Genomic DNA, 14684 nt, shown 5'->3' on the forward strand with positions numbered 1-14684 from the left:
ATTCCCTGGGTGCGGGGTCATTATTTTTTTTCTGTCCCTGAAAGCCAGGTTTTAGCTATATGTGAGAGGCAGGAAAAAATATCACGCTGTCCATCCTTAATAAAATGGGTGATAATACTTTTCCTCCGATGGACCCTACTCCAGAGGGCCAAAGAAGAAATATTTCCGTCGACAGAGCAGGCAGGGGCTTCGTCTACTCATATTTGAGGTCCCTCCTGTCCCTAACTATGGCGGGCAGACCTTCATTTTTAGATGTGCACAAAAAAGGCAAACCAAAATAACAATCAGTGATTTGTAGGTGGAATACACATCTCTGCAGCACATTCTTAACCGAACGAACAATCTCACACGCGGCGAAGCTTAAGTCTAAATATGAAACACTTTGGAAACATTTGTTTCCTTGACTGCTAAGACCAATAGGAAAAATGTGTGCTCACCTTGTGTGCGCACAGGTTCGGATATTGGGCTGGGGTCACTCAGGCCATATACGTTGACTCCTCGAATGATAAAGAGGTAGATGGTGTTTGGATTCAGCCCAATGACCGTATGCTTCTCCACTTTCACACTATCAGCCACTGTCTGCCATTTGTTTTTTGACGACTGGCTGCAATCACAGCAGGAAAGAAGAGCACAGTGATTTACACAGAATCTCTCAATATATATAGCTTAAGGCAAACTGGGCCCATCAAGACACTCAAGAAGATTTTTTGCATGCTTCTCTTAACAGCAAAGTTCAACTGCCACTCAGTGTTACTTACTTTAGTACATGTATATAAAAAGCGTAATTACTTTTCCTGCCCCCATTACATATCAAACATTCGATTACTGACATACACAAGTCTATTTTCGATATTTTAATGACACAAAAAAGATTTTAAAAACATGATTTTGATTCTTGGCAGCCTATAGTGCACTGTGGCCCGGATTTATACTCTGCGCCGACTTTGCGTCATTTTTTTTTTAACATAAATTCAGCGCAAACCTAACTCCATATTAATACTTTGGAGCTGGATCCGTCTAGTGCCAAAGTTTTGAAGTTAGTCATTTTTTTCTTGTGGGAAACTACCTTGCATCAATGAGATGCAAGGTAAGCATTCCAGTGCAAAAAATGACGATATGGCCTTAGAGCTATATTTATCCCATGAGCTAAAATCACGCACGAGAAAAGGGGGCTTTAAATAATGGCGCTAAGCTTGCTTAGCACCATTATTTAACGCCTCGGTCAGGGCAGGCGTTAGGGGACCTGTGGGCCTATTTCCATGGTCAGAAACCATGGACTGGGCCCACAGGTCTCCTTCCCTAGCCCCAGGGACACCCCCACCCACACCAGAGGATGGGGGACCCCATCCCAAGTAAGAGAGGTAAGTACAGGTAGTATTTTCAATTATTTTTAACTTGGGCCCCCCTACATGGCACTGGACCAAATGACCCTGCCCAGGGGACATATGTCCCCTGGGCATGGCCATTGGGGTGGTGGGCATGCCTCTTGTATTTACTAAGACAGGAGTCATGTCCCTAGGGGTTGTACGTCAAAAAATAATGGTAGTCTGGTTAGAGACATTTTTATGCTTCTAACCAGACTAGTGTCATCAGTTGACACACAACCTTCTGTTCCCCCTTCGCCTCCCCCCACCTGGCTAGCGTCCTTCTTTATGACGCTAGCCGGGCCTTACTGCCGGCTACCGTCATTCCATAAATATGACACCCGGCTGGCATCTTGGAATGGTACTAGCCGGCAGTATACTTTTTCATGCAAAACTCTGTTAGCGTAGTTTTGCGTGAAAAAGTATGAATCTTGCCCTGAATGTTACAAATTATCCAAATTAAATCACAAAAAGAAAGTTATGAGGCTAAGGGCAGAACAATGTGCCATCTCGATGATATAATCAAAGAGGGTCAAAGGGTGCATGATGTTCCTTTTAAAACCCCTGAAAAGTTTTGTGAAATAAAGTCTATAATTGCAGTGGCATTGAAGGGACACCACATAATGACTACCAATGCTTTCAGCACTTCTTTAGGTGGAAGGGATATATTTTGTTAGGTGTGCCATAATGTAAGAAACGGGGGCAGATAAGGGTCTAAGAATGTTCGAGAGAGTATAGATTTTGTATTTATCGCTTCACCTTGCTATACCAAAAGGATGACAAAGGTGGAAAGCAGGATGATCTTATTCTGTGCGCATCCTCAGGTGTTGAAATGGGTTCAACATGCTTTCTACAAAATCGTGCTGTCTGTGCATACCATTATTCCTTAACTGTGCAAGTTAGTTAATGAGCTACAGACAATATAGTTGGTGAACAAGAAATTGTTCCTCCTCCTCCGTGACTCTGAGCTATTCAGTTCATGCATTAACTCGTAATGCTACTAAATAAGTGTACACAATTGTAAACACCACCATTTCTTCAGTACCAGGCACATAGTCAGTTTTTGAGCCTACGTTTTAGTGGTACTTTATCTTCGATCGCCTTTCACGTCAGTAACCTATATGAATTGCGTGAAGTTAGACAATAAGCTGATCTCTCATTTATACCCACAAAGGCTAACTTATCTCACGTCTGCAGTGAGTTGTTTATCCGTCCTAATTTTGTCTAGGTGTCAGGATGTCCATTTTAGGTAAACATTTATTGGTGTCCCGTGTTACATGCTCCATCTGGTTACATGCATTATAATAGGTCTCTATAGTAGTTACTTATGTTTTATTATAATTCTGCCAGTTGGACTTGAGAAAACCAAAATCAATTGTAAAAGAATGCATAGAATTTTTTTTTAGGAATGAATGAAATTGTCACAACAGTCATGGTATAAACGGAGATATTTGTATCTACCCCTAGACATAGAAGCAGTAAATTTCAGTTAAACTATTTCACAAAAAGAGATCATAGTACCTGAAGGCTTCAATGATGTATGAAGTAACAGCTGCTGTGGCACTCACAGGGTTCGGCTGCCATGTTAGAGTGACACTATTCTTGGTGACATGCGTGACAATAGGTTTGGTGGGAGGCGCAGGAAGGAGGTTTGGCTCAGAAATCTGGATAGGGTCTCCACTTTCTGAAGAAGAAAGGAGTATTGAAATGTAAAAGATCAAAACACGGATATCATTAAAAAATTTCAGAACATCCAAAAGGTGGTTTCAGGTCATTTGCTGTGCCATGTTATAGGACTTTTATAAGAAACCTCTACATGGGTCTTGTTTAGAATGCTTCTTTGTGAGCAGTTGGGTCTTTATTCCTTTGTAGATGTGGCTGAATCTTGAATTTCCAGTAGACACAATTGCATAGGAAAATGTTGCTAAACAACTTTTTATGGTTGAAAAAATGAAAGGACACACAAAACACCTCTCACAGGTATGCAATAATGCTGGAGCAGGGGCCCTTATGTATCATCATCGGGCTAAGCTCCACATCAGACTGTTTTTCCTTTATAGTCTAAACTAACGCTTAACAGAACTAACAGACACCCATACAGTTATTTTTATTTGATACTGATATACACCCATTTATTAATGCATAAGTACAACGCCATGGCTCACGTTAATAGGTTTCTCTATAACAATATATAATTTACTGGGACGATTTTTTCCTTTTCTACATTATTACAGACTTTCCAAATGATTTTTGACATTGTCTTCCTTGGGAGCTCCTCTTCTCATTATGGCCGGTAAGGATCTTTCTATTGTGCCATTTATATTAAGCACAGTGTTGCGATAGTATTGCACTTCCAGCCATGTGCGTCACCACGGTTTTTATGATGTTGCTCGCATAGTTATCCAGTAATTACCTGGTACATATGTTCTTTTTGTCTCCACAGGTCCCTGTAGTTTTGTGCTAATATACACAGAACTGTAAAACTTTACTCTTTTTTTTTTTACTTTCTTTTTTACCTTGTACATATTTATTAATTGAATACTGCATCCATACATCTGATGGTCGGGAGAAAGTTTATTTTTGAGTCCTGATGAAGTGCCAGTGGATCCTTTTGGGCAAATTTTAGGCGCAAAACATGTTGACTTTTTTATGGTAAAAATAATTGTGCTTTTTTACCTGTTATGTTGTATAGTGTGGGAACTTTGTTTTCCCTTTCACTCTACCTTTATTTTTAAACTTGACCGGGCCCTCGCTTCACACGGAGGAGGTGTCTGAGCCAGTTTTAATCTTTATCTCTCCAGCTGTTTCTCAGTAACCTCAGATTTTTTGTACTGAGATCTGCACGATCATTTATGGCTAGGTAGCCCTCTGTAGGGCCCTGTCGGACATTGCAGCACCAGTCTGACGTGGAGCTTTGCCCGATGATGATACATGAGGGCCCCTGCTCCAGCATTATTTCATACCTGTGAGAGGTGGTTTGTGTGTCCTTTCATTTGGAACAGTGCACCCAATATCTTATGACATATTGAGCTTTGGGAGAACGTGCACTGGACCAGTTAATCTCCCTGTCCCCCCTTTTTTGATGCAACTTTATATGGTAACATAAATGTTAATTTAAAATGTAAAGCCTTATATTTATTATACACAATGCCTCATTGCAATGGATTTATTTATGAACAAAAGGTATCATTATTATATTGGTGGTTACATTTAGGTATTGATTGTCAGCCTAGCAATTAACTCAATAAAAAATAAATTGTAATATGGTTAAAGGTTTCCTTGAAGGGTATGAAAGTAGGACCAACACAAACCCAACTAATGGACTAATCTCATACAGTTTTTTGCAACATGCTCCCAGTTGAAAGTTGTTCCTAAGTCGTACTTGGAGACTGACCTATGGGCTCCGACTGTGAAAGTGGAACCTCTGGCGGGCACTGGATCCTGTGAGTAAGGTGCACTCTGTGGAGCTCATAAAACTACCGTCTCTCATTAAGATATTTCAGAATAACAAAACAGTCTCACTAGCATGTCTGACTAACCCTGTTTAAGGATGGTGAGTAATATGTGCAAAGCCTTTGGTGGCCTCTCAATAATTGCAAGCCCTGGGCTTGCAAGCCCTCTAGTACAAGTTCTCTGTTGCAAGTAGGCCATCCTGGTGGTGTCTTGGACGACCTTCCAAACACTACATAACAAGTAAGGCTCATTTATGGTGTCCCCTTACACATATATCTGGTTATAAAAAGCACACATTTCTACCGTGAACCTCGGATAGATTTCCCCAGTGGCCCTGGCCTAATACCTAAGGATGAGCATAATGGAGGCCTCGCCAAATCCAAAGAGCAAGGAGCAATTGATTTTCAGCTTGCTAGGACAGATATCTTCGGAATAAATCAACTAACAACACTGTGCATTGCATCCTGTGATGAAGGTGGGGGGTAGTAGGGAGATGACTAACATTGAGGACTTATTTGCAGGAGAGGAGACAGAAATAGCTAATACGCATAGATATAGAGTTTTACAGGTGTCTCCACCTTTATATTCCATACACTACATATCAAAGTGGAGAAGAGTTCTGAGCTTAGATTCAATGAAAACTCATTACGTTTTGACCCAGGGCTGCTAAGTCAATTAGCTGTATACAATTTAAAGAAGGTGCATATAAAGTGTTGTTATTCTGGTACGTAACCCCTGATCGATTGGCAAATATGGATTGGGGAAGTGACAAACACTAGAGAGGATGTGATGTTCTGGGTTCTTACACGTGATGGGACTCTCCGGAAATCCGGCGATTCTGGGAAGTGGTGTTGACACAAATTCATAGGGACTTTCTGACTGTATTGGTAGGCATAGCTTACGATGACGGCCTCTACACTCCTTTAACTCTCTAACTAGCAGTTTTATTTACCAGCTACTACTTGCCATCAGGTTGACAATTGCCCAAAAGTGAAAAGGACCCTATATGCCAGCTATGTCCGTCTTGGGAAATGTGCTATGGAATATTTAAGCTATAGAAAGATCAATACCAGCTGTTTGTGACAGGATGTTGTGATTTGAAATAATATTGACTCTGTTTTCAGCTTTCATTAAACAACAGGACTCAATACAGAGAGGTGGACTGCCCCAACACTTTTGATGTTAGCTGGGTTATCTATCTCCCCGGACTAAGGTTTTAACTGATTAGTGCTGAATGTTACTGTTAGAAATGGGGTCTCTGGTTGACAGTCAGGTTACCCCCTGTTCAAGCAAGGACCCTCACTCTAGTTAGGATAAAAGAGAATCACCCTCAGCTAACCCCTGCTTACCCCCTTGGTAGCTTGGCAGAGCAGTAGGCTTAACCTCAGAGTGCTGGGCGTAAAGTATTTGTACCAACACACACAGTAACTTAATGAAAACACTACAAAATGACACAACACCAGTTTAGAAAAATAGGAAATATTTATCTAGACAAAACAAGACCAGAACGACAAAAATCCAACATACACAAGTCAAGTTATGATTTTTTAAAGGTTTAAAATAAAAAGAGTCTTTAGGTAATTGTAACACCACACTAGCGCTGCTAGCGTGAAAATGTACCTGGTTTGCGTCAAAAATAACCCCGCACGGGCGGTGTGCGTCGAAAGTAACCCTGCACGGCTGTGTGCGTCGAAAACAACTCGGCACGGCGGTGCGCGTTGAAAAAGCCAGCCACACGACGATCCGAAAGTCCCGCGGCGCAGGGTGCGATCTCTCGGCCTCCGTCAGCGATGCTGCGCGTCGTTTCTCCTGCTCCGGGCGTCGGTTTTTCGGTCGCGTTTCCTGCGGCGTCGTTTCTCAGCTGCGGAACCGGCGGCGCGTCGTTTTCTCAGCCGCGATCGGATTCGCGTCAATCTTTTCTCCGCACGGTGCTCGGTGCGTGTATTTTTGTCCTTAGGCTGCCAGCCTCTCCTTTCAGGGTCCCAGGAACTGGAAGGGCACCACAGAGCAGAGTAGGGGTCTCTCCAGAGACTCCAGGTGCTGGCAGGAAGAAGTCTTTGCTATCCCTGAGACTTCAACAACAGGAGGCAAGCTCTACATCAAGCCCTTGGAGATTTCTTCTTCAAGATGGAAGGCACACAAAGTCCAGTCTTTGCCCTCTTACTCTGGCAGAAGCAGCACTGCAGGAAAGCTCCACAAAGCACAGTCACAGGTAGGGCAGCACTTGTTCCTCAGCGATCAGCTCTTCTCCAGGCAGAGGTTCCTCTTGATTCCAGAAGTGTTTCTAAAGTTTGTAAGTTTGGGTGCCCTTCTTATACCCATTTTAGTCTTTGAAGTCACCTTCCTTCAAAGGGGACTCACACCTTCTTGTGAAATCCTGCCTTGCCCAGGCAAGGCCTCAGACACACACCAGGGGGCTGGAGACAGCATTGTCAGAGGCAGGCACAGTCCTTTCAGATGAGAGTGACCACTCCACCCCTCCCTCCTAGCAGAGATAGCTAATCAGGAAATGCAGATCACACCCCAGCTCCCTTTGTGTCACTGTCTGGTGTGAGGTGAAAAACAACCCAACTGTCAAACTGACCCAGACAGGGAATCCACAAACAAGGCAGAGTCACAGAATGGTTTAAGCAAGAAAATGCTCACTTTCTAAAAGTGGCATTTCCAAACTCACAATCCTAAAATCAACTTTACTAAAAGATGTATTTTTAAATTGTGAGTTCAGGGATCCCAAACTCCACATGTCCATCTACTCTCTAGGGGAATCTACACTTTAATCATATTTAAAGGTAGCCCCCATATTATCCTATGAGAGAGACAGACCTTGCAACAGTGAAAACGAAATTGGCAGTATTTCACTGTTAGGACATATAAACCACATTACTATATGTCCTACCTTATCCATACACTGCACCCTGCCCTTGGGGCTACCTAGGGCCTACCTTAGGGGTGCCTTACATGTAAGGAAGGGGAAGGTTTAGGCCTGGCAAGTGGGTACACTTGCCAAGTCGAATTTACAGTGTAAAAATACACATGCAGACACTGCAGGGGCAGGTCTGAGACATGATTACAGAGCTACTTATGTGGGTGGCACAACCAGTGCTGCAGGCCCACTAGTAGCATTTGATTTACAGGCCCTGGCACCTCTAGTGCACCTTACTAGGGACTTACTAGTAAATCAAAAATTCCAATCATGGATAAACCACTTACATACAATTTAAACAGGAGAGCATATGCACTTTAGCACTGGTTAGCAGTGGTAAAGTGCTCAGAGTTGAAAAGCCAACAGCAACATGTCAGAAAAAAATAGGAGGCAGGAGGCAAAAAAGTCTGGGGATGACCCTGCATAAGCAAAAGTCCAACAGTTACCTAATGATAAGTTATTAGTAGACCCGGAGTCGTAACTCCCATTTCTAACAAAGATTGTTGAACATTTTACAATTTTCCTATTTAAGAGATGTTAGTTGGGGAGTGAAGAACTGAAACAGGGTGTGATAAATGGAATATGAATGATTGTACCTATCTTGTTGTTGTGTCGAATGCTGGTTTATACCCTACGATGGGAGGAAAAACTGAAAGAAGAAAGAAAAACTGGAAATCCTTTGTGCTGGAAACACGCATCCCAATATTTGTGCATAAAGGTATGACAGCCACCAGTCAATGTTCACAAAATGTTTTTTTTTTAAAAACAGACAAAGCGCACACATCCCTACCTGAAATAAAAATAAAAATAGTTATTACCTTTTACTTCCAGGTACCCTCTCCAAGTTGTCTCACCGGCTGAGTTCGTTGCAACACAAATATATGAGCCGGAATCAGTGACCTTGGACATAAAAGATTGATGTAATCAATTACTTCCTTTACAGATAAAAAAAGGTAACTAGGGGGAGAAAAGATAAAGCACAATTTATTGAACTTACAAGGACTATATTTCAGGTCTGAGTACAGAACGCATTAATAAGGTTAATCAGAAAGCATTCGGCTCAGGAAGTACAGTCTGTGCTTCTATAACTGTTAGTTCCTAGATTCTGACCTGTTTGTAAAAGAGCTATATTCACATGACGATTGTAAACTGTAAACTTTGCACTTGTATAGCGCACTACTCACCCATTAGGGTCTCAAGGCGCTGTACTCATACCCTATGGAACCCCTCCTGGCTTTTCCCTGTGAGGTGCCCACTCCTGGGCACCCCCAGGGTGAAGCCAGGCATCCAAGCGCTGGTGGGGCCGTTGTGGAGATTAAGCAAGCTATTGCCCAGAGTTGCAGAGTGGGACCCATTAATTAGATTAGGCACTGAGGCGAGAGGCGAGAATTATCTGGTCCACGGGAATTGAGCGGAGGACCTGCCGAAGCGGGACTTGAACCCTGGTCTTGAGCCAGATCTCTGCTTCAGGGTCTGCCGCTCTAACCATTGTGCCACACTTCTCCACTGTGCCACACTTCTCTTCGATTGGAAATGTACTTGTATACTGTGCTCCTATTGCAGGTTCATAAGAAGAGGGAGCTGTGAGCTTTCTTCTTCTGTGACGATAAATGCTATTGTGAATAGCCGTATCAACCACGGTCAAAGTTTTGATTCAACTGCATCATAACGGTTGTGCAACACGTCAGGCACTGCAACAGCATGGTCAGTTGTAACCGCGCACTAAGAGCAAAACATTGCCATCGCTTTTGACTCATCAAAACACGCGCAGTTGGCACGTCTGACCCTATTGTTCTGTTTTTGGAAAACTAATAACGTGCTTTACGTTGGAGGTTGACCACATCAAGAAAACGTTACTTTAAAAGAGGTAAAACTTAACCAAGTTACCAGACTGCAATGTTTCACTCCTAGCACAGCTCTTCTAGTCCTATCTTTTAAAATGTATAGTGATAGGTGCCCTACATAAATCTACTACACAAAACACGAATTCGCTCACTCCTGAGCATCCAGATATCTCATTCTGAAGTGTACTTTTGTGCTAGTCCTAGGACTTACACTATCTGAACACAAGCAACAGAGTTCAAGATGACATAGGCTACAAACATGGACGTCATTTAGGGGTCGCTTGCCCTTTGCTACCCCTGGCACTGTCTTTTTGACTCCTGGCTTCAGAGTAAGCACATTCAATGCCAGAAACACAGTGACAGCTAGTCCTAATGGACGTCAGTTGGAGCTCCACTTTGTTTGTTTTCTGTTCATTTTATTTCCCTAACAGTGAATAATAATGAAATACAGTGGGATACATTTAGCTGGTAATATATTGTTCCATGGCAGCTGAGGTAAGTACAAAAAATGCTTTTAAATGTATGCTGTGTGCGGTTTGCGGGTGAGAGCGTGTTTTGTGAGAGTGTTTGTAAGTTTGAAAGTGTGTGTAAGTATATCTGTGCGAGTGAAATTGAAGGTCAAAGGGCCTGCATTTGACGTACATGGCTACAAAGTAAAGCTGGTTGAATTTATCGCATCTGCCTTGGCCTTATTGATATCTCTGCTGGATTGAGAGGTTGAGGTTGGTTGAGGGGTGAAATAGGAGGTGTGTCTAAATTATGAGAGAGCGGCCAGGGCGGATGCAAACAGTTAGCTGTTTGGATTTGAAGCACTGTGTTTTTTCGTGATTTTAAAGAACAATGCCGTAAAGACACTTAGGAAACAGTTTCCTAGTTGTGAATTTACTCTATGGCAGTGCATTTACGCAGTGTGCAACATTGGTGCTAAGCCTAATGGACCAATGCAAATGTATGAGCCTCGTAAGTAGTGTAAAATTTAATGAAAGTGTAGAACACGGTAAATTCCAATTAAACTGATTACCTGCTTAAGGTGTATATTTGCAGTGAGACAACAAATAAGACAATGACCCTGAAAGTCCTCAGTTCACAGTGCACTAGTATGCAGATCAGAGGTTGAATCAACAAGTGAGTGCATGTTTAGCTCAGTAAGTGAAACTCTTCTAACAACCATACTGCTTAACATGACTGAACGGTCTTGAATCACAAGACTTAAATCGTTGCATTTTAAATCACAAGTTGTTGTTGTTTGCCCGATAGATTATGACAATGTAGAATCCAGACATGCAACGCCATCATGTCAACAACAGTTTAAAATGTGATCCTATTAGCTGCTGGTTAAAAGGAAAAACATATGCTATTCTTTTATTGTTTTTTTGGGGAATACCATTAGCCTCCTGCGATTAGAAACAAAGAATTGCTTCTTCCTCCTCAAGTCTTAAAACTCACTCAAGAATTGCAGTGTTAACTTTCCATTTGCACCGAGAGAGAGCGAGAGAGAAGGAGAATGTGTGTGCATGTGTGTAGTACATATGTGGGTGTGGGTTGTGTGTGATTTGAGGGGGAAAATGAACAATAAAGAAATATTTCCTACTGGACTAGACCTTACAGCTGTCGACTATGTTGGAGTGTGACTTTTAAATTAATATTAACATGAAAGGCTTGCAATATATTCTGTAATGATGCTGCTTAGAAAATGTGTTAATGTAGAAATTAATGCACACATTTGAAATGTGCCCACGGGGAGTGGCCATCAATGTACACGAGGACTAATGAAACTAATTAATAATGCACTAATGTATGGATTTGTATTAGCATATTATAATTAGAGTCATATATTGGGTTTTGCTAAATTAATCACTAGGCCTTAGTTAGCGAGGGTCTGGGCCTAGATGCCTGGTCTCATATTAAAATATGTTTTTCAAATGTGCAATGTGCTGCTTTCCTGAGGGACACGAAGCTGCCCTTATCCAGAAGCTAGAGATATGTGTGTAGCCGTAGTAAATTCTTTCTCATGGAACCCGACTTGTTCAAGGAGACATTCTTGCCGAATGCACAGTGTAATTCGTAACAGGTACAAGGCTGTCTAGACTAGGAGAAAACAATGGGACTACTGACTGGAGCGTAAAGTGTAACCTTTCTTACCTGACATTCCTACCGATGAAGATGTCAATTAACAAAACCAATCAACTGCATGAGAACTGTGTTTTGTGGAAAATTCTAGTGAGGCGCGGGGAGAAATATTGGACAGAGATAATGATGCACCAAAATTGATCCAATGAGGAATTAAGGGTTAGTTAGACAGTTTTGATATAACAGCATAACCGGAGGAGAAATCGGCCATTATTGGGACACTTTTTGCCACTATTCTTTGATACTTTGCTGTTCTGTATCTTAACCATCCTCTAATAAATCCTTACCTGATACTTACTTCTCCTCCTTATAAGGGAAGTGCTTATTCTTAACTATGCCATAATGAGACTTTGACCTGTCCTATCCTTGATGATGCTGAATCGACTGATGTCCTGAGGACGAAGACTGATGCTGATTGCTGATTCATTGGAGGGGTAATTATCTGATGCAAACTGTAATTGTCTGTTTGCCTTTTCTCTCTAGGTACCAACTGCTCTTTTGATAGGGGCCATAGTTTGAGGTTTTCCAAATTTGTGTTTGCTAAATTGTTTTGCATGAAGCCCAACATGCTGATGCTAATTCGAGGATAGTTAAGGTGTTCACTAATAACTTGCTTTGTTGAATTATGTACTAATGAGACTTTGCTGAGCTGTTTCTTATTAATGAAGTGGTAAGGCTGAATGAATAGTATCTATGCATTGATTAAGTGTGTTCTAGTTACAAGTTTGAAGAGTTACTAATGAGATGAATTGCTAACGAGATTAACGGGGATGATATTAGATTGTAACCGATAGGCAAATAAATATTCTAACTCTAAACTAAATTGGTGTGGTTACTCATGACTGAAAGGTCATGGTGTGTTTACTTTATTGATTCTTATGAAATGTTATTGACTAGATCAATGATTGGCTATTGTGAACATTGATTGACTTATTGTCATATTGATTGTGATGTTAAAAAGATATCTCGTTCTGGGAAGTCTCCGAACGTGGTCAAAAGGTTCATCGGCCTAGGCGTGTCACCTTGTAAGTTTACTTATCAAGGTCCTGACGCGTTATGAGTTTTGGTAGCAGAGGTAATGGTTTGTCCCTTTCCGGCCCCAGGGCGAGGGACTACTATTTGATAAGATAGTTGACTCTGAAGTAAGCAAGGTGTATCGGAAAAATTGGGTTTGGGAATATTATTATTTTTTGACAATGCAAAGTGGAGAGATGATGTGCCCCTAAGTCTTGAATGACTTTCCCGGAATCTTGGAGCCTGCTGAAGTGAGTTGGGTGTGTTATCTGCGTTCTAGTGATAGTGTGAATGAAGTAGGGTTTGCGCTTGCACAGCTTATGCATACCACAGGTGAAGTGTGAAGTCTGTGAGGATTTTAGGCCAAATGATGATGTTTTAGTAGGAGTGTGTGTACTCCGCAGTATGAGAGTAGGGAAGTCGGCGAACTTCATGTGAGTGTGACGCTTTGTGCTCCAAAATTGTCCACCTGGTTGTTGGTGATGTACAGACCCTGCGTGGTCTAAGACTCCGGAGTATATTAATAAGTGTAGGAGACAGTTGGTTTATGTTATAATTTGCGCTGTTTAATAGGTCAATTGGGCGTGGTGGATGAGTCGAGTTTGAGTCAAAGTGAGTAAATAAAAACTTAGATGGAGATTTGGTGAGTTCTAAAGTGCACTAGGACAACCCATTGACAAGTCGAGAGTAGAATTTGCGGGTCAAATTTTGCTTGCGTGCGGGATCTGAGAAGGAGGGAGTCGCTGCCGAGGCTAAGCAAAATCTCTGTAGAGTTCTGAAGCAATTGTGTTACCCTTTCCTGTAGTAAACCGGCAAATTTGAGTTTTTTTTGGTGCTCGCAATATATTGCATTTGTTTTGTGTGAATTGAGAGTGAGGAAGACAAGCCGCAGGACTTTGTCGGTCGCAGTGTGTGTGAGTGTGACGTCATTGGAGCCGTGCTGGGATAGGTCTGTTAGTGAGAAGGGTCGCGCACGGATTGGCAGCCGTCCGTGAGAGGCAATTGGTTGAGAAGGTGAGCGAAGAGAGTTCTGGGAATTAAAATCACTTCCTGATTCGATTGTAAACAAAATAAAAGACACAAAAATTATGTTTTTCAAGGCTTTAAAGAGCGCCTTGAGGGGGATACATATATTACTGCAAGTGTAGGGGAGGTTACACCACCAGAGGATACACCGGCTTATGCCGTAATGGAGGAGAGGGGAGTCGCGCCATGTCTTTGGGTAAAGCAATGGTGCAGAGCGACAGAGAAAGAAGGGTGCTTGGCGTTTCTAGAGCACGGAACGTTCAACATAAGGATTTTGGAAAATTTGCGGAGGGTGTTAAATGAGTGTGAGAAGGTAGCCTCTTTCTAGCCTTGTTACCCCCACTTTTGGCCTGTTTGTGAGTGTATGTCAGGGTGTTTGTCACTGTTTTCACTGTCTCACTGGGATCCTGATAGCCAGGCCTCAGTGCTCATAGTGAAAACACTATGTTTTCAGTATGTTTGTTATGTGTCACTGGGATCCTGCTGGTCAGGACCCCAGTGCTCATAGGTTTGTGGCCTATATGTATGTGTCACTGGGACCCTGTCACACAGGGCCCCAGTGCTCATAGGTGTGCATGTATATGTTCCCTGTGTGGTGCCTAACTGTCTCACTGAGGCTCTGCTAACCAGAACCTCAGTGGTTATGCTCTCTCATTACTTTCAAATTGTCACTAACAGGCTAGTGACCAATTTTACCAATTTACATTGGCTTACTGGAACACCCTTATAATTCCCTAGTATATGGTACTGAGGTACCCAGGGTATTGGGGTTCCAGGAGATCCCTATGGGCTGCAGCATTTCTTTTGCCACCCATAGGGAGCTCTGACAATTCTTACACAGGCCTGCCACTGCAGCCTGAGTGAAATAACGTCCACGTTATTTCACAGCCATTTTACACTGCACTTAAGTAACTTATAAGTCACCTATAT

The 14684-nt window shown here is 42.2% G+C and overlaps 1 protein-coding gene across 1 annotated transcript in view; it reads right to left on the reverse strand.

Moving 5' to 3' along the window:
• ROBO3 (roundabout guidance receptor 3) overlaps window positions 1–14684 on the reverse strand; it is a 639417-nt gene that overhangs the window by 135541 nt on the left and 489192 nt on the right. Inside the window, exons 10-12 of the mRNA XM_069221505.1 lie at window positions 8559–8640; window positions 2886–3048; window positions 438–604 (exon numbers count right to left, since the gene is read on the reverse strand). Coding sequence (XP_069077606.1) covers window positions 438–604; window positions 2886–3048; window positions 8559–8640 — 412 coding nt within the window. The remainder of the gene's footprint in view (window positions 1–437; window positions 605–2885; window positions 3049–8558; window positions 8641–14684) is intronic.

This window comes from Pleurodeles waltl, chromosome 3_1 (assembly GCF_031143425.1).
Source record: "Pleurodeles waltl isolate 20211129_DDA chromosome 3_1, aPleWal1.hap1.20221129, whole genome shotgun sequence".
Lineage (NCBI taxonomy): Eukaryota > Metazoa > Chordata > Amphibia > Caudata > Salamandridae > Pleurodeles > Pleurodeles waltl.